General features: G+C 32.7%; 1 protein-coding gene across 9 annotated transcripts in view; it reads left to right on the forward strand.

The window, feature by feature from the left end:
* The window catches only part of CCDC88A (coiled-coil domain containing 88A), a 135,490-nt gene that overhangs the window by 9,706 nt on the left and 107,454 nt on the right, over positions 1 to 18,330 (forward strand). For all 9 annotated transcript variants that reach the window (XR_008995840.1, XM_036925985.2, XM_057497191.1 and 6 more), the window contains exon 3: positions 14,307 to 14,415. Coding sequence is in view for 8 of the 9 variants with exons in the window: in XM_036925985.2 (XP_036781880.2) it covers positions 14,307 to 14,415 (109 nt within the window). In the remaining variant the exon portion in view is untranslated. The remainder of the gene's footprint in view (positions 1 to 14,306; positions 14,416 to 18,330) is intronic.

Genomic DNA, 18,330 nt, shown 5'->3' on the forward strand with positions numbered 1-18,330 from the left:
TATTAAGATATCATTGATATACAATCACATGTGCAAAACTGTAGATACTAGATTTTCCCCATTATCAGCTCCTGACCACATACCCCATTAGAATCACTGTCCATCAGCTTAGTAAGATGCTATAGAGTCACTACTTGTCTTCTCTGTACTATACTGCATTCCCTGTGGCCCCCCTACATTATGAGTGCAAATCATAATGCACCTTAATCCCCTTATCCGTACCTTCCCAGCCACCCTCCCTAGTCCCTTTCCCTTTGGTAACCATTAGTCCATTCTTGGGTTCTGTTGAGTCTGCTGCCTTTTTTTCCTTTGGTTTCTGCTTTGTTGTTGTACTCCACAGATGAGGGAAATCATTTGATACTTGTCTTTCCCTGCCTGGCTTATTTCACTGAGCATAATACCTTCTAGCTCCATCCATGTTGTTGCAAATGGTAGGATTTGTTTTCTTCTTATGGCTGAATAATATTCAATTGCGTATATGTACCACATCTTTATCCATTTATCTATTGATGGACCCTTAGGTTGCTTCCATTTCTTGGCTATGGTAAATAGTGCTGCAATAAACATAGGGGTGCATATGTCTTTTTGAATTTGGGGTCTTGTATTCTTAGGGTAAATTCCTGGGAGTGGAATTCTTGGATCAAATGGTATTTCTGCTGTTAGGTTTTTGAGGAACCTCCATACCGCTTTCCACAATGGTTGAACTAATTTACATTCCCACCAGCAGTGTAGGAGGGATTCCCTTTATCCACATCCTTGCCAGCATTTGTTGTTGTTTGTCTTTTGCGTATTGGCTATCCTAACTGGTGTGAGGTGGTATCTCTTTGTGGTTTTAATTTGCATTTCCCTGATGATTAGCAATTTGGAGAATCCTTTCATGTGCCTGTTGGCCATGTGAATTTTTTCTTTGGAGAAGTATCTGTTCAGATCCTGTGCCCATTTTTTAATTGGTTATTTGCTTTTTGGTTGTTGAGGTATGTGAGCTCTTTTTATATTTTGGGTGTCAACCCCCTTATTGGATATGTCATTTGTCAATATATTCTCCTGTACTGTAGGAAGCCTTTTTTTTGTTCTACTGATGGTGTCCTTTGCTGTTCAAAGCTTTTTAGTTTGATATAGTCCTACTTGTTGATTTTTACTTTTGTTTCCCTTTCCCAGGGAGATATGTTCATGAAAAAGTTGCTCATGTTTATATTCAAGAGAGTTTTGCCTATGTTTTCTTCTAAGAGTTTTATGGTTTCATGACTTACATTCAGGTCTTTGATCCATTTTGAGTTTACTTTTGTGTATGGAGTTAGACACTAGTCCAGTTTCATTCTCTTACATGTAGCTGTCCAGTTTTGCCAGCACAAGTTGTTGAAGATGATGTCATTTCCCCATTGTGAATCCATGGCTCCTTTATTGTATGTTAACTGACCATATATGCTTGGGTTAATATCTGGACTCTCTAGTCTGTTCCATTGGTCTATGGGTCTGTTCTTGTGCCAGTACCAAATTGTCTTGATTACTGTGGCTTTGTAGTAGAGCTTGAAGTTGTGGAGCATGATCACCCCTGCTTTATTCTTCCTTCTCAGGATTGTCTTGTCTCTCCTGGGTCTTTTGTAGTTCCATATGAATTTTTGAAGTATTTGTTGTAGTTTGTTGAAAAATGCTGTTAGTATTTTGATAGGGATTGCATTAAATCTGTTGATTGTGTTAGGCAGGATGGCCATTTTCACAATATGAATTATTCCTACCCAAGAGGATGGGATGAATTTCCATTTATTGGTATCTTCTTTAATTTCTCTCATGAATTTCTTGTAGTTTTCAGAGTATAGGTCTTTCACTTCCTTGGTTAGGTTTATTCCTAGGTATTTTATTCTTTTTGATGCAGTTGTGAGTGGAATTGTTTTCCTGATTTCTCTTTCTGCTAGTTCATTGGTAGTGTATAGGAATGCAACAGATTTCTGTGTATTAATTTTGTATCATGTGACTTTTCTGAATTCAGATATTAGATCAAGTAGTTTTGGAGTAGATTATTTAAGGTTTTTTATGTATGATATCATGTCACCTGCAAACAGGGACAGTTTGACTTCTTCCTTACCAATCTGGATGGCTTTTATTTCTTTGTGTTGTCTTGTTGCATGGCTAGGACCTCCAGTACTATGTTGAATAAAAGCCAGGAGAGTCAGCATCCTTGTCTTGTTCCTGATCTTAAAGGAAAGGCTTTCAGCTTCTTGCTGTTAAGTATGATGTTGGCTGTGGGTTTGTCACATATGGTCTTTATTATGTTGAGGTACCTGCAGTCTTTACCCATTTTGTTGAGAGTTTTTATCATGAATGGGTGTTGAATTTTGTCAAATGCTTTTTCAGCATCTATGGAAATAATCGTGTGATTTTTGTCCTCCTTTTTATTGATTCAGTGGATTATGTTGATTGATTTTCGAATGTTGTAGCATCCTTGCATCCCTGGGATGAACCCCAGTTGATCATGGTGTATGATCCTCTTGATGTATTTTTGAATTTCATTTGCTAATATTTTGTTGAGTAGTTTTGCATCTATGTTCATCAGGGTTATGATCTGTGGTTTTCTTTTTTTGTGGTATCTTTGCCTGGTTTTGGTATTAGAGTGATGCTGGCTTTATAGCATGAGTTTGGAAGTATATGCTCCTCATTTATTTTTTGGAAAACTTTAAGGAGAGTGGGTTTTATGTCTTCTCTAAATGTCTGATAAAATTCAGCAGTGAATCTATCTGGTCTGGGAATTTTGTTCTTGGGTAGTTTTTTGATTACTGTTTCAATTTCATTGCTGGTAATTGGTCTGTTCAGATTTTCTGTTTCTTTCTGGGTTTGCCTTGGTAGGTTGTATTTTTCTAGAAAGTTGTCCGTTTCTCGTAGGTTATCCAGTTTGTTAGCATATAATTTTTCATTGTATTCTCTAATAATTCTTTGTATTTCTGTGGTGTCTGTAATGATTTTTCCTTTCTCATGTCTGATTCTGCTTATGTGTATAGACTCTTTTTTTCTTGATAAGTCTGGCTAGAGGTTTATCTATTTTGTTTATTTTCTCAAAGAACCAGCTCTTGGTTTCATTAATTTTTTCTATTGTTTTATTCTTTTCAATTTTATTGATTTCTTTCTGATCTATATACTTTCCCTTTTTCTGCTAACTTTGGGCCTTATTTGTTGTTCTTTTTACGGTTTCAATAATTGTGAATTTTGACTGTTACTTGGGATAGTTCTTCTTTCTTTAAATAGCTTGGATTGCTGTATGCTTTCCTCTTAGAAGTGTCTTCACCACCTCCCACAGAAGTTGGGGCCTTGGGCTGTTTTCATTTGTCTCCAAATATTGCTTGATCTATGTTTTAATTTGGTCATTGATCCATTGATTATTTAGGAGCATGTTGTTAAGCCTCCGTGTGTTTGTGAGCCTTTTTGCTTTCTTGGTACAATTTATTTCTAGTTTTATACCTTTGTGGTCTGAAAAGTTGGTTGGTAGGATTTCAATCTTTTGGAATTTACTGAGGCTCTTTTTCTGGCCTAGTATGTGGCCTATTCTGGAGAATGTTCTATGTGCACTTGAGAAGAATGTGTATCCTGTTGCTTTTGTGTGTAGAGTTCTATAGATGTCTATTAGGTCCATCTGTTCTAGTGTGTTGTTCAGTGCCTCTGTGTCCTTACTTATTTTCTGTCTGGTTGATCTGTCTTTTGGAGTGAATGGAGTGTTGATGTCTCCTAAAATGAATGCATTGCATTCTATTTCCCCATTTAATTTTCTTAGTATTTGTTTTCACATATGTCAGTGCTCCTGTGTTGGGTGCATATATATTTTTAATGGTTATATCCTCTTGTTGCACTGAGCCCTTTATCATTATGTAATGCCATTCTTTGTCTCTTGTTAATTTCTTTGTTTTGAAGTCTATTTAATCTGATACAAGTACTGCAACATGTGCTTTTTTCCTCCCTATTTGTTGCATGAAATATCTTTTTCCATCCCTTCACTTTTAGCCTGTGTAAGTTTTTTGGGTTTGAAGTGAGTCTCTTGTAGGCAGCATATAGATGGGTCTTGCTTTTTTATCCATTCTGTAACTCTGTGTCTTTTAATTGGTGCATTCAGTCCATTTACATTTAGGGTGATTATCTGTAGATAGTACTTACTGCCATTGCAGGCTTTGGATTCATGGTTACCAAAGCTTTAAGGGTAACTTCTTTACTATCTTAAGTTAAGGTAGCAGTCTACCTTAACTCACTTATTATGCTATTATAAATACAGTCTGGTGGTTCTTTTTCCTCTCCCTTCTTTTTCTTCCTCCTCCACTCTTTATATGTTAGGTGTCATATTCTGTACTCTTTATGTATCCCTTGACTGACGTTGTGGGTGGCTGATCTAATTTTTCATTTGGTTACTATTTAATTGGTCTATACTTCCTTTGCTGTGGTTTTATTTTTTCTGGTGACAGATATTTCGTCTTAGGCACACTTCCATCTAGAACAGTCCTTTAAAATACACGGTAGAGATGGCTTGTGGGAGGTAAATTTCCTCAACTTTTGCTTATCTGGGAATTGTTTAATCCCTCTTTCAAATTTAAATGATAATCTTGCTGTAGAGTATTCTTAGTTCTAGGCCCTTATGTTTAATTGCACTGAATATATCATGCCACTCCCATCTGGCCTTTAAGGTTTCTGCTGAGAAATCTGATGATAGCCTGATGGGTTTTCCTTTATAGGTGGTCTTTTTTCTCACTCTGGATGCTTTTATTACTCTGTCCTTATCCTTGATCTTTGCCATTTTAATTATTATATGTCTTGGTGTTGTCCTCCTTGTGTTGGGAGATCTTTGGACCTCCATGGCCTGAAAGACTGTTTCCTTGCCCAGATTGGGGATGTTTGAAGATGTAGATAACAATGGTGTAATTAAAGAACTCTAGGTTATTTGGTATGACCAAAGCAGAGATTTATTTTTCTTGCTCATGGGAAATTAGTTTGAAGAGGTGGGGATTGGGAGATTGTCCTTAAATATCATGTTAAGAAGTTTGGAATTTTTTTCTGTAGAGATGTGTATTAGTTCAGGTTCTCTCCAAAGAAGCAGAACAAACAAGATGTGTGTGTGTGTGTGTGTAGAGAGAAATAGATGTATTTTAAGGAACTGGCTCATGAGATTATGGAAGTTTGGCTAGCCCAAAATTTGATGGGGGTAAGCTGGCAGGATTGAGACTCAGTGAAGAATTGCATTGAATTCCAAGGCAATTTGCTAGAAAGAGGTCAGTGTTTGTTCCACTAAGGTCTTCAAATGATTGGATGAGGCCCACTCACATTATAGAGGGTAGTCTGCTTTAAAAAGTCCATTGACTTAAATGTAAATCTTATCCCCAAAATACCTTCACAGAACCTCCAGAAATTATTCAGTATCTAGGTGCTGTGGTCCAGCCAAACTGACACATAAAATTAGCCATCACAACTAGTGTTCCTTAAACTGGGTCCAGAGATATTCTTGGGGATCTGGGAGTATTTTAGGAATTTTAATTTTTGTGTTTTCATTTTAGTAATTTAAATTCTTCTTCAAGAAGTAGTAATAAAATTCTTTCACATGGGTAATTTACAGTTGAAATTTTTTTTTAATAGACTAAAACTAGTTTTTTGAACCACTTTCTCACTAGGTCCATGGATGCTTAGAGGTTTCTATGAGCAGATCTGCACAGATTCTTGATGATTTTTTTTTTAAAGTGTCGTAACCTTACTCCAGCTCGAAAAAGGATAATACAGGCTATAGAAATCATAAAAGGAATTGAAATATTTAAAAAGTTTCCTGAAAAACTGAGATATTCCACAATATTAGATTTTTTAATACAGAATAATGCTAATATAAAAGTCACAATTACCAGTCTTCTTTCCCCACTACTACATTTTTAATTATAACACTGTTAAAACTAGCTGTTTATTTATATTAGTACATAATTTTTCAGTTGGAGGGTCCTAAAACAGTTTATTTCTCTTGGGCCATTGTAGACCATGCTGCAAATTTCCTTAACTTGTCTCTTAATAATTATTTACCTCCCTTTGTGTCTGTGGGCCTTTCCTGTAACTTGGTTTTCAGTTCATCACATCTTTTTTAATACTACACTTGTTCATATGTGTGGCTGTTTTTTTCTTTTCTATTTTACTTTTTATTATATTTCTTCTTTTATTTTTGTACTTTGTAGTGCTTTTTTAATAGGCATCTATTATTTTGTCTTTAATTGGTGGTCTTATAATGAAGTTAGCTTGTAATCCTTTGAAGTACTTTAAAAAAATTATTTTGGTATCATTAATGTACAATTACATGAGCAACATTATGGTTACTAGACTACCCCCATTATCAAGTCCCCCCCACATACCCCATTGCAGTCACTGTCCATCAGTGTAGTAAGATGCTATAGAATCACTACTTGTCTTCTTTGTGTTATACTGCCTTCCTTTGAAGTACTTTTATGATACACTGAAAAGGGCAAATTAAACCAATATCATGGTGATATTATTCTGCTCTTAATAGAATTCACATTCTTAGAGTTATCCTATATGGAGACTTTTTGCTTTAATATTAGAGAGACTGATGATGAAAAAGGGTTTTCTTACTGAATTTTGGAACTTCCTACTTGAGGTAAGTTTCTCTGTACATTTCAGTTCATTAATTAAAAGGTATTGTATTTTGGAAAAATACTTGTTAAGGTTTTTCCTCATCTTGAAGGGCCTTATTTCTTCTCAGAAATAACAATGATAGCTGTTAGTGATAATTAATGAAGTGAGCTATTTAAATTACTCTAGGAAGATTTATATACTTCAAATTAAGAGTTTTTACTCTATTGAATTGATAGTATGGGAGTGAAAGCCCTACTAGTTATGTCTGACATTGATCAAGGAAAGCACGTGACTACGCATCAGCTCAGTTTGAGATTTATTGAGTCTCTAAGACTGACTAGATCTGGAGCAGATACTACCCCAGAATACTCATTAAATTAAAACAAATCTGTGTGATCCTATTTTAAGGTTTAAGGACACTGGGTAAAGGTCCCATCACAGATAAGTGATACCCATCGGTGCTGCAAACATAATCATTTAAGTTACTGGCCATATGGTTGACCACCATATAAATGAAGATTGTGTTACTTTATGAAGTCACTGATTGCGTAATATTAAGTCCTCAGGTCTCCATACCAAAACAGGAATTGATTTCCTTAATACAGTTCTCGAAGTGAGATCAACAGACTTTGAACAAAATAATGTATCATAGCACATTGTAGAGGCAGCTTTAAGAATTCAGGTGTCCTTTATTAAGACAAACATTAAGGAGATGTACAAAGTTGTAAAAGAATGCCACTCCCCATTAAATTTTTTTGTTTTAGGAAAAAATATTTAACATAAAAATGGTCTTTAGGTTAACATATGAGTTTGTTCTTAGTGGATTAATAAATTATTTTTTAATCCTTAATTTTAATTTATAATATAGTAAATATAGGTAGATACAACTCACATAAAAGCTTTTTAGAGTCTGCAGTAATTTAAGAATAAAAAAGGGTGCTCACACCAAAAAGTTAGAAAACTGCTAGTCTAATATTTGAAGGAGTCAAATATTGAAGACTGGCTCATTCTAAGTAGATCTTCAGTCATTTTATCCAGTTCAGATAAAACCAAAGTTAAGTGTACGTATTAGGTTGGATTTTTATTTTGTTTGTGTCCATTTGCAATTTTTAAATCAGAGCCTCTTGATTTAATACTTTTTTTTTAAACCACTTATTTCCCTGATTATACTCAAGACTGAGATGCCTTATTACTTGGATAACCTTAAATGGTGATAATTATTTTTTATAAAGCACTCAACCTGGTATATGCACATTTGAAGTTAGATATGCAAGTTAGTTATTTGAACTGTTTCATCATGACATGGAAATATTATAAAATATACCCCAAATTAAAAATAAAACCCTGTATATCCCTACTTTTAAGTTAGAGTGGCATGATCAAAAACGAGTACATGTTGTTAAGCACCAGCACTAAACAGATGGCCCAAGAAGGTACATAACAGGTTTGTAGTCTGGGCAGAACATGAAGCCATTAAAGCTATCAGTTTTCTTTTTTTTTGTAGATACTGATCTATTAATAAATATAGACATAATCCTTGGTTATACAAGGACCAAATTTAGAATATTAGTGTTGCAGAACTGCTAACTTTTCCTTTATTTTTTACCCTAATTTAAAAATTAGCTATATACAGTGGTAGATAACACTACTGTTTATTGTAATTAATGCATCTGGTCATAAGTAGATCATTTATAAATGTGAAATTTCTGGAGACCCTCTTTTATTGTCATGTTATATTTAACTTCCAGCAGGACAGATTTGAGCTGTATTGCTCTAGGCTATTTGCCTCTAAAGCATTTTTCTCTTTTCATCGTGTGAAAGGAAATGGTCAATCTGAGATTATGTTGGCTTGGAAATAGCTGTATATGATTAGAAAGGTACTTGTTTACATATCACGTGTATAATTCCATAGGTTTTCTTTAATTTTAGAAAAACAGGTCTTTCCAAAGATAAAATTTTTAAAAAGTATGCCTTCTAAGAGTTTAATCAAAACTTCATTAACTATGATTCTGTCTATTCTGAATTAATCTTTGGTTAGCATTTTAATTATTAAATGTGAAGGAAAGAGAATATTGAGAATACTTGATAGACTACAATTTCCTTTTAGAGAATTTTAGACTCATACTATACCCAGTTTGTTTAAATTACTATACTGTGACTTCTATTATATAAAGAAACAAACCTTAAAGTACATGCAGGAATAGAGTTTTTTTCTGTTTTTACACAGAGTGCATACTTTCTACAAGAGAAGGTTTTATACTGTTTTGTTTATGCATGGTCTCTCACACTTGTCTTATTGAATCCTACAAATATATAGCCTCATTAAATGTGTTTCAGTTAAATAATAGTCAGATACAATTGCTTAAATTTTTCCCTAGAAGGAAAAAAAATGGACAGGCTTCATGAAACATTTTTTGTGGGTATTTTTTCTCTCTTTAAAAAATGTTTACATGGTTAAAAGGATTAGTTAATACCAAAAGGTTTGTAATGAAAAGCAGCAGTCCCCTGCCCTAAGTTACTCACATGTCAATTCTGTAAAGTAAAACCTTTGAATTTTTTAACAATTTCTTCTATCATTTAGCCCACATATAGTGATAATATGTCTACCCTAGTATATGTTGATTTATCTCTTCTAGACATTATCTGTTTTCTTTCTGGATAATGGTAAATGGGATGTTAGCTTTTTTATGCCCTATCTTCTTCCCCTGTCCTTCTAATGTAGTTATTATAAGTTTGGTTAAATCAGTAATCACTGTATACTACACTGTATAGTTATATAGTATAGCTATAATGTTCTCTGCAGTGCCAGATAGTGTACCATTATCACATTTTTCTTTTTTTAAAAAATACTATTTTTCTGAAGTTACTTTTTTTCTTGATCTGCATAATTTTCAGTATATCTATTTTTGAATATTCAACTATTTTTCATGTAAGTGGAGATAGTACTTTTTGGGCATTTTCACCAAAGGGTGATCCTTCTCCCATAAAGAGATCACATTCTTGTAGTGAAAGGGCCTGTTTTCCATATTCCTAACATATGTCAGTATGACCATAACTCAAAGTAGACAGGAGTCAAATGGGAAATCCAACCCTTATAATTGAAAGTTTATTGCTCATGCCCAGAGTGCTTAATAGTTATCCTTGTCTCCAAGTCCAGAAAGTTTATAGATAAACTGTGATGTGATATCCTATGATTCTAAAGTAGGAATTTTATATTTCTGTTTGCACACTCTAAATAGGTATAATGTAGATTAGGAACTGAAACTGAGGATTTGAGAACCTAGGTATCTGCCTGTTCTACCAAAGAACTGCACTATTATATTGGATTTCCTAATGAATCAACCAGTTTATAAAAATCCCCTTAAATCCCATGTAATCATAGCAGAGACTTGTAAACACAAAGCACCTGTTTTATAAAAGGATGTAGAAAACTTTCATTCCCCTATCTTTAAGATCCCTGTTGAATATGAGGTTACTTTTAGTTGTTAAAATACTTTTCTGTGAATTTTTCAAAATAGTTTCTCTAGCTTCTCTAAACTGCATTTTTCACTTTTTCCTAGATTACTAAAATAATTTCATCTGCTATCTTAATAATTAAAAACTAAACAGTTCCTTTTTTAATATTCAGAATTGTCTTAATTGTTTCAAGCAGTCTTTCTCAAAGAATGAAAATGAAAAAACAACGTAAAATTTACAAGTGTTTTTTTTACAAAAAAATCTTAAAAGATCAAGCAAACCACAGTTCTAAATTCTTAAGACTCACCAATTCTTACAAAAACTTCATTCAAAGAAAGAGACTATAGGCCTTTCTGGCAACTGAGTAAGTTTTGAAATATCATAAGGAGGAGTGTTAGACATAAATTTAACAAAAAACTTTGGAAATTTATTTTTTTTAAATCTAAAGAAAATGGGAAACTTGGTAATAACCTGTCAGGGAGAAAGATAATATGTACATTACTTGTTAAGGTGGGCATTTTTTAAAGTGGGAATGAAATCACACATACTTATTAGAATATTATACATCCATCCCAAAGTAAAAATCCAAATTGTTTATTGTCATTTAATAATGACTTGCATGTAAATTTGTACAGTTTTTATAGTTTATACACATATTCAGTAGTAATACTGAAATATTTCTTAAGTATTTGTTTTCAGAATTAAATGCCTAGATTTATAATCAAAAACTACTGTAATAAACAAGGGGTAGGGAGAAGGAAACTAATTTTCATTAGTTTGATTACTTATTGTGAAGACAGAATTACAGATATGCTCCAAAAATATAGTAAAAACAATGATTTGTTGTGCACATGAATTTTATAGATAAAACACTGCTGAAACTTTTTTCTGTCCTTTCTTTGTTTTCCTGAATAATCCTATAAGGGAAAAGCTGAGAAAGAGAATGGAAAAAAGTGGTAAAAGCCTATACAAGTTACTACTTTGGACTTTGATTTTCTGATTTATAGTGAAACTAGATAATCTCTAAAGTATTTTTTAGGTTTAAATGTTACCAACATATGAATAGGAGAGACAGTTGTGGATGTGATTCAGTATGTAAGGGGATTCAAATATAGAGCAAGGAAAATAGAAATAAAAAGATGGAAGAAGACTAGAGAGGAATAGATTTACTGAATGCCTAGGATTGCAGATGAAATTTGCATAACTGTCTAATATTTTTGTTACTGGAGTTGTTGTTCCTACTCTCTTCTCCCAAATGCAGATGTACTTTTCTCCACAATGATAGCTGGAATAAACTAAGCTTTTATACATTAATATAGCCACTGTAAGTACTCAATAAACATTTGTCTAATTTACTGACTTAAAATATACCAGAGTTAATCATATAAAGCAAGTTTCCCTTCAGCTCTCTTTTGAGTTTTTAACCATGACTTCGTGACCATGCTGCTGTTTGTCTTTGTCTGCTGTCACACATGATCTGACATTTGTGATGTAGTTTCCTTGTCTTTGTAAGTGACTAATTCAGATTCATGCTTTTACCTCATTGACCCACTTTTACAGTTATACTCTCTTTTGCCTTGGGCTATTCATTATTTCCTTTGCACTAAGCGTAAATCTATAATGGGTCAGATTTAGCTTGCCGTCTTCCTACTATTCTCCCTTATTTGGTAGATCTCAAATTGTATTTAGGACTCTGTTTTCAACTGATTTTGGAGACACACACATTGGTAGGAAGTATCTGTTCCGGGCTGCCAAGTGAGTTACTAGCTTGGAGAATGTCATCTCATAACTCTTACTAGAAAGCAACAATTTAAAAAATACTATGCTTAGTCTCAGATCACTTATTCTTATCTATTCAAGCAACATTTGTGTTAGATGATATGCTAACTTTATAGAGATAAAAATGTGAATATGATATGCTCTGCTCTCAAGAAGCTTAGTCTTGTGATAACATGACAGGCATAATGGCAGTTATTAGAAAACCTGTGGTAGAATTATATACCAAAAAAAGGGAGTAGTTGTTATACTGTGGGGTGGAGCTGATGGAGTAAATAGTTAGGATTATGAGGATGATTCAGTACTAGAAGATGTAACATTAATTCACTACATTAACATGTCAAAGGAGAAGAATCAGGTGGGCGTAGATGTAGGAAAAACTGGATAAAATCCAGCACCTATACAGGTAATTGAATAGGAATAGGAGGGAACTTAACTTGAAGGAGAGTATCCATCAGGAAATTATAGCATTAGTGGAGAAACATTAGTGGAGAAATATCCCATTAAATTTAAGAACAAGATAGGGTAGCTCCTATCTCCATTATTATTTGTTAATACAATAAGTAGAGAAATAGAAATGACATGTAAGATTGGAAAGGAGGAAATAAACTGATATTTGCTGATGATAAGATTTTTTTACCTGGAAAACCTAGAACAATGAACAAAGTAAACTAAATTTTGAAAGGTGGTTAATCAGAAGTGCAATACACAAAAACTACAGTTTTCCTGTTATATACTGGCAATGATAAAGTAGACAAAGAAATAGAAAACATCCATTAAACAAAAACTCAAGTTAGAAAAATTTTTATTTAAATGTGCAGCACTTTTGTGGGGAAAATTTTTACATTTTACTAATGCAAATGTCAGTCATTATCAAATTAATACTAATGAAATCCTATTAAATCTCAATTATGTTTTTCATAGAACCTTATAAATGTCCTAAAATTCATAGAAAAGGGTGACGTATAGGACCAGTCAGGACAAGTTAGAAAACAAAAACATAAAAGAGGAGCTTGCACTAAAATAATTAAGATAATAATAAAGCTATGGTAATATTAAAAAGGTTTTAATGACACAGGAATAAACATATGGGTTAATGGGACAGAATATACTCCAAAAGTAGACCCACACTTACATAATGGGCATCTAGTGTACCATAGAGATCAGTGGGAAATGATAAGCTCCTTAGTAATTGTTGGGATAATTGATGATCAGTATGGGAAGACTATAAATTATATTCAGGGGACCTCAAGGAATATCAAAGGACAACCTATTAAAGTTTAGCAAGATTTCTGAAGATAAGAGTGATACACAAAAATTGATAGCATTTATATATGAATAATAGCCTATTAACAGATACAATTTGAAAATAATACATTCACTCTAATAACAAATATTAGAAGGCATTTAAGCATCTAATAAAAGACCATCATAAAGAATATTATAAAGTGGTTTTGAAAAAAAGCCCAGTGATGGATATGGCCACAAAAGCAAAATTCATCAAATGAGATTGCATCAAACTAAAAACTTCAACACCACAAAGGAAATAATCTACAAAACAAAAAGATAACCTATGGTAGTTATCAAAGTAATTATGGTAATAGATTATGATCAGTTGAATACTATTGGTACCCATGAATGCATACAGACAAAAATAAATTAAAGATCAGATATTGACAAAGTTTCAAAGTTTGTTCCCATAAAATACTTAACACAAAAGAAAAAGAGTAACTCTCTTAGAGAAAACTGGCAGATACCAGTTTAATCAAGTGAAAAGGGAATGTCAGCAAAAATGGGACAAATCAAAATCATGTACCACCTCTTAGGATGCATTAAGAACACAAGATCTCTTATTTGTTTTTCTTGTCAATGTTATATAACCTGAACTTGAGTCAGACACAGACTAATCAGACAAATTCAATTGAAGAATGTTCAATGAAGTAACTGGCTTGTGACCTTTTTTTGGGGGGGTGTCTTTAATGTACAATTACATGAGCAACATTATGGTTACTAGACTCCCCCCATTATCAAGTCCCCACCACATACCCTATTACAGCCACTGTCCATCAGCATAGTAAGATGCTATAGAATCACCACTTGTCTTCTCTGTGTTGTACTACCTTCCCTGTGCTCCCCCTCCCCCACATTATGTGTGCTACGTTATGTAGAGAGAAAATGAGAATGAAGGGTAACATCTTACTTAATGTTTCAGATTTGTTTTGGAGGTCTTAGAAATGTCAGGTATTATTAATTAGATTTTATTAATTATTAAATATTAATTAGAAGCACAGAATACATGTCAAAGTAATAATTTGTCCTTTTTTGGATTCTCTGTTAATACAGCTGAATGCACAGATTTTTAAAAAAATGTATTATATGATTATTTTTTGTCATCTATAGGCCAATAGATGTATGTCAATATAATTGTAGCTTAAAGCATTTGAAACTTTTTTCTTAATTTCTTTAATTTCTTGTTTTAGTAATCCTAAATTGGAGAGTCAGAGAGTAAATAAAAAAGTCAACAATGATGCCTCACTTAGAATTCATAATCTATCCATTTTGGTGAGACAGATAAAATTTTATTACCAGGTAAGTGGTCCCTTTTTTTCATCTGTTAATTTCATAACTGCTTCATATTCATATTTTTGTGATATTTGGTATCAATCACCTAATATATATTAAATTCTTATTATATACCAGATCTGGTCTTTTTGCTGGAGAGAGCAAGAATAAAATAGTTTATTTCTTATGCAATATTAAAAATACAAGCAAGCATTTCATAATTATCTAATTTCACAAATAATTGATAAATTTTTAAAACCAGTTCCCAGTTTCCTGAGAATTCACATAATGTAACACTTTGTAGCTTACTTGAAGTTGCCTTTGAAAAATGTACTTTCTGTCATCCTTTTTAAAACTTAAGTTGGTTGCATATTTCAGAGTTTAAATATGAGCATTTGTAAGGCTAACAATATGCCTCTTAGAATTGCTATAGCTGCATCACACACATTTTGATATGTTATATTTTTTAAAGTATTTGTGCATTTTCTAATTTTTGTTATGATTTCTTATTTTACTTAATGTTATTTGGAAATACACTTTTAGATTCCAAACATTTGGTATTTTTCAAGAAGTCATTTTTGGTTTTTATTTTTGTCAAAGAATATAGTTTGTATGGTACTGATTTTTTGACATTTGTGAATTATTATTTGCCCTGATCTAGTATTTTGCCAGTTTTCATTATTGTTTGACATATGCTTGAGAAAGATGTGTACTCACCAATTGTTTGGGTGAGTAAGAGTAAGCTTGTTTGTTAAATATATTATTCAGTCTTCTGCAGCCTGACTAATTTTGTCCCTTGATCTAGTACTTAGTGAGAAAGATGACTTGAAATCTCCCATTTTGATAACAGTTTTGTCCAATTTTCATTTATGCATTTTAAAGCTATGTTATTGGGTACGTGAATTTAAAATTGTTTAATTAATCTGGACAATTACACATTTATCAGTAATTGTTTCCTCATATTTTTCTTTCTACTGGTTTAAACATTTTCAAAGAATATAGTTTGTATGGTACTGATTTTCTCTTCTCTTTTTTTAGAGGCCACTATAGTTTGTATGGTGCTGATTTTCTCTTCTCTTTTTTTAGAGGCTACTCTCAATATTTTACGTTTCATACTTAGCATAGCAAAGGCCAAAATTAATCAAGATTTTTTCTCTTTATAGAATAGTACTATGACCTTTAAAGGCTTTAAGTCCAGTCATTCCCCTGTGACTTTTAACCAGTTCTTTTCTTGTACTTTCTTTTTTTAAACTCATAAATTAGATATTGAAAGTACTATTAAATACATAAAGTCAGTGTTTCTTTAGATGAAGCTCCATTTCTTCCTTTTTTCAGCATCTCCTGATTTTCTTATGTATCTCAGGCCTGCCTTTGTATAAGTTTCTTACTTGAAGTACATTCTTAAATGTTTGTTTAGAGAGAGCTTGTTGATAGTAAAGTTTCTAAGTGTTCATTTGTCCTCAAAATGTCTTTATTTTACCCTTGTTCTTGAAAGATAATTTTACTAGGTATGCAGTTCTTTGTTAACAATTTCTTTTCTCTCAGTGTTTTGTAGATTTTATTCTTCTATCTCTGGATTACTTTTTGTTTTGGAGAAGAAGTCAGCTATAAGCATAATTTCTGTTTTAAGGTTAAATTTCTTATTTATCTCCATAGTAGCTGCTAATATTCTCTCTTTTAAAGTCATCTTTCCTATTCTGTTAATCTGATATCATTCAGGTATTGATATTACATGTGTATTAGATTTTCTTACTTTGTCTTCCACATTTATTAAACTTTCTTTTACACTATGAGTCTTCTGCTTCATTGAGTATTTTTTTCAGGACTTTCTCTCCACTTTGCTAATTTGCCCCTTGTGTGTCAAATCTTCTGTTTTATTCATTGGTTAAGTTTTGACTCTGAGTAACTGTATCTTTCATTCCTAGAAGTTGTGCTTGATTCTTTTTATGTCTACTTTTTCATTTTGTTTCTTAGTCATTCTTTTAATTCCTTCCTATATTTCCTCAGAATTTAAACATTTTTTGTTTTGGGTTTTATGTCTGATAATTCCAAAATCTAAAATCAGATCTGTGGAGGTCTGAATCTCACCTTTATTTCTGCTTGCTATTTCTCAGGATGATGGTGGCAGTGTTGTGTATGTGTGTTTTAATTGTGAGCTCATTTTGTGTGGGAAATTTATTTGTGGGAGAACAGTTTACACTTTGTCTGGATCAAAAATGCATTGCTTCAGAGAGGATTTGTTTCTTTTTGTGTAGCCTACCCAGAACTACTTTTAATTTATTTTAAGCAACTTTATGTTATTTTAGAACCAACACTTGTATACTATAGAAAACTAAAAAAAAAGTAGAAAGTACAAACACAGTTACAGTTACAGTGCCAGGAGACTGCCACTATTAAACCTGCATATTTGTGCTCCTGAATCTCTTTTTCTGCATTTCTGTATTTGTAAGTTATATATTTATGTGTTTACGTTTTTTTTTTAATTGGGACTACATTATTGCAAATCATTAGGAAACAACCCTCCTCAGTCTGTACCAAAAGCCAAGAAAAATGACGTCTTCCTTGTCTTCCTTTGCAGAGTTCAAGTTTTTAATTTTGTTTTGTTTTAGCTGAGTATTTTTTTTTTTACTTTGTTGAGTTCACTTATATATTTTAAAAGATTTAAAAAAATTATCCAGCATTTTTGAATTCCTTTCTAATGTCTAGCACTTACTGTTGCCAGAAATAAAAACCTGTGTTAGGTTTTTTTATAAACTTTATTTAATAGTTGCCAATATTCTGGCTTTCATTTTCCTCCAGATTATTTGAGTGAATTAGGTTTTACAGTATATCTGTTTTGTTTTTTTATTGTTTTTTCATATCATATGTCTAGATAGTTTAAACAAAAGACTAGATTAAGTGGTACAGTGACTTATCTTGACACTATCAGTTTTGTCCTTATTAGAGAAAGAAGCTAGATTTTTAGTTTCATACTATTTTTAGGGAGGTGGAAATTTCCCTTAAAAATTTCAGTGAAACTTATTTGGGGAAAAATGTCATAACATGGATGGATTTAGAGGGTATTATGGTCAGTGAAAAAAGCCAGGTGGAGAAAGACAAATACTATGTGATTTCATTTATTAGTGGAGTATAAAAACAAAGCAAAACAGAAGCAACAAAATCGTGGTAGACTCAGACACAAAGAAAGGACTAATGTTTACCAAGGGGGAAGGGTTGGGATGGGTGGGGTGTGTGTGAAGGGAATAAAGGGGCACAATAATTTGCAATCACAATACAAGTTTGTCATGGGGTTGGTAGTTCAGCATGGAGAATATAGCCAATGATTCTGTAACATCTTACTGTGTTGATAAATAGTAACCTCACTAGAAAGGGTGAGAATTTAACAATATGGGTAACTGTTGAACCACTGTGTTGTATATCTGAAACCAACGTAAGATTATATGTCAACAATACTTGAATAAAAAAAAAAGGCAAAGGGATTTCTGCATCAGAATCTTAAATCCGTTGTCAATACAACCTACTTCTATATTGTATACTTAACATTTTCTTTTAACAGCTTTATTGAGATAAAATTCATATACCATAATACTAACCCATTTATCTTGTCCAATTCAATAGTTAGTAAATTTACAGAGTTGTGCAAGTACCAACACAACCAATTTTAGGACATTTTTATCACTGTCTAAAGAAACCCTGTATCTACTAGCAGTCACTCTCCATTTCCACCAACCCTGCATATGAAATCCACCACCATCCTTACCTGCCTCTGCCACCACCACCCCAGCCTGAGGCAGCTGAGCTGATTTGTTTCTGTAGTTTTCCCTATTCTGGATATTTCATAAAAATGGAATTGTACAATGGTCTTTTTTACTGACTTCTTTCACTTCACATAATGATTTCAAGGTTCATCCATGTCATAGCATGTGGTAGTATTTAATTCTT

The sequence above is a fragment of the Manis pentadactyla genome, chromosome 2 (assembly GCF_030020395.1).
Source record: "Manis pentadactyla isolate mManPen7 chromosome 2, mManPen7.hap1, whole genome shotgun sequence".
Taxonomy (NCBI): domain Eukaryota; kingdom Metazoa; phylum Chordata; class Mammalia; order Pholidota; family Manidae; genus Manis; species Manis pentadactyla.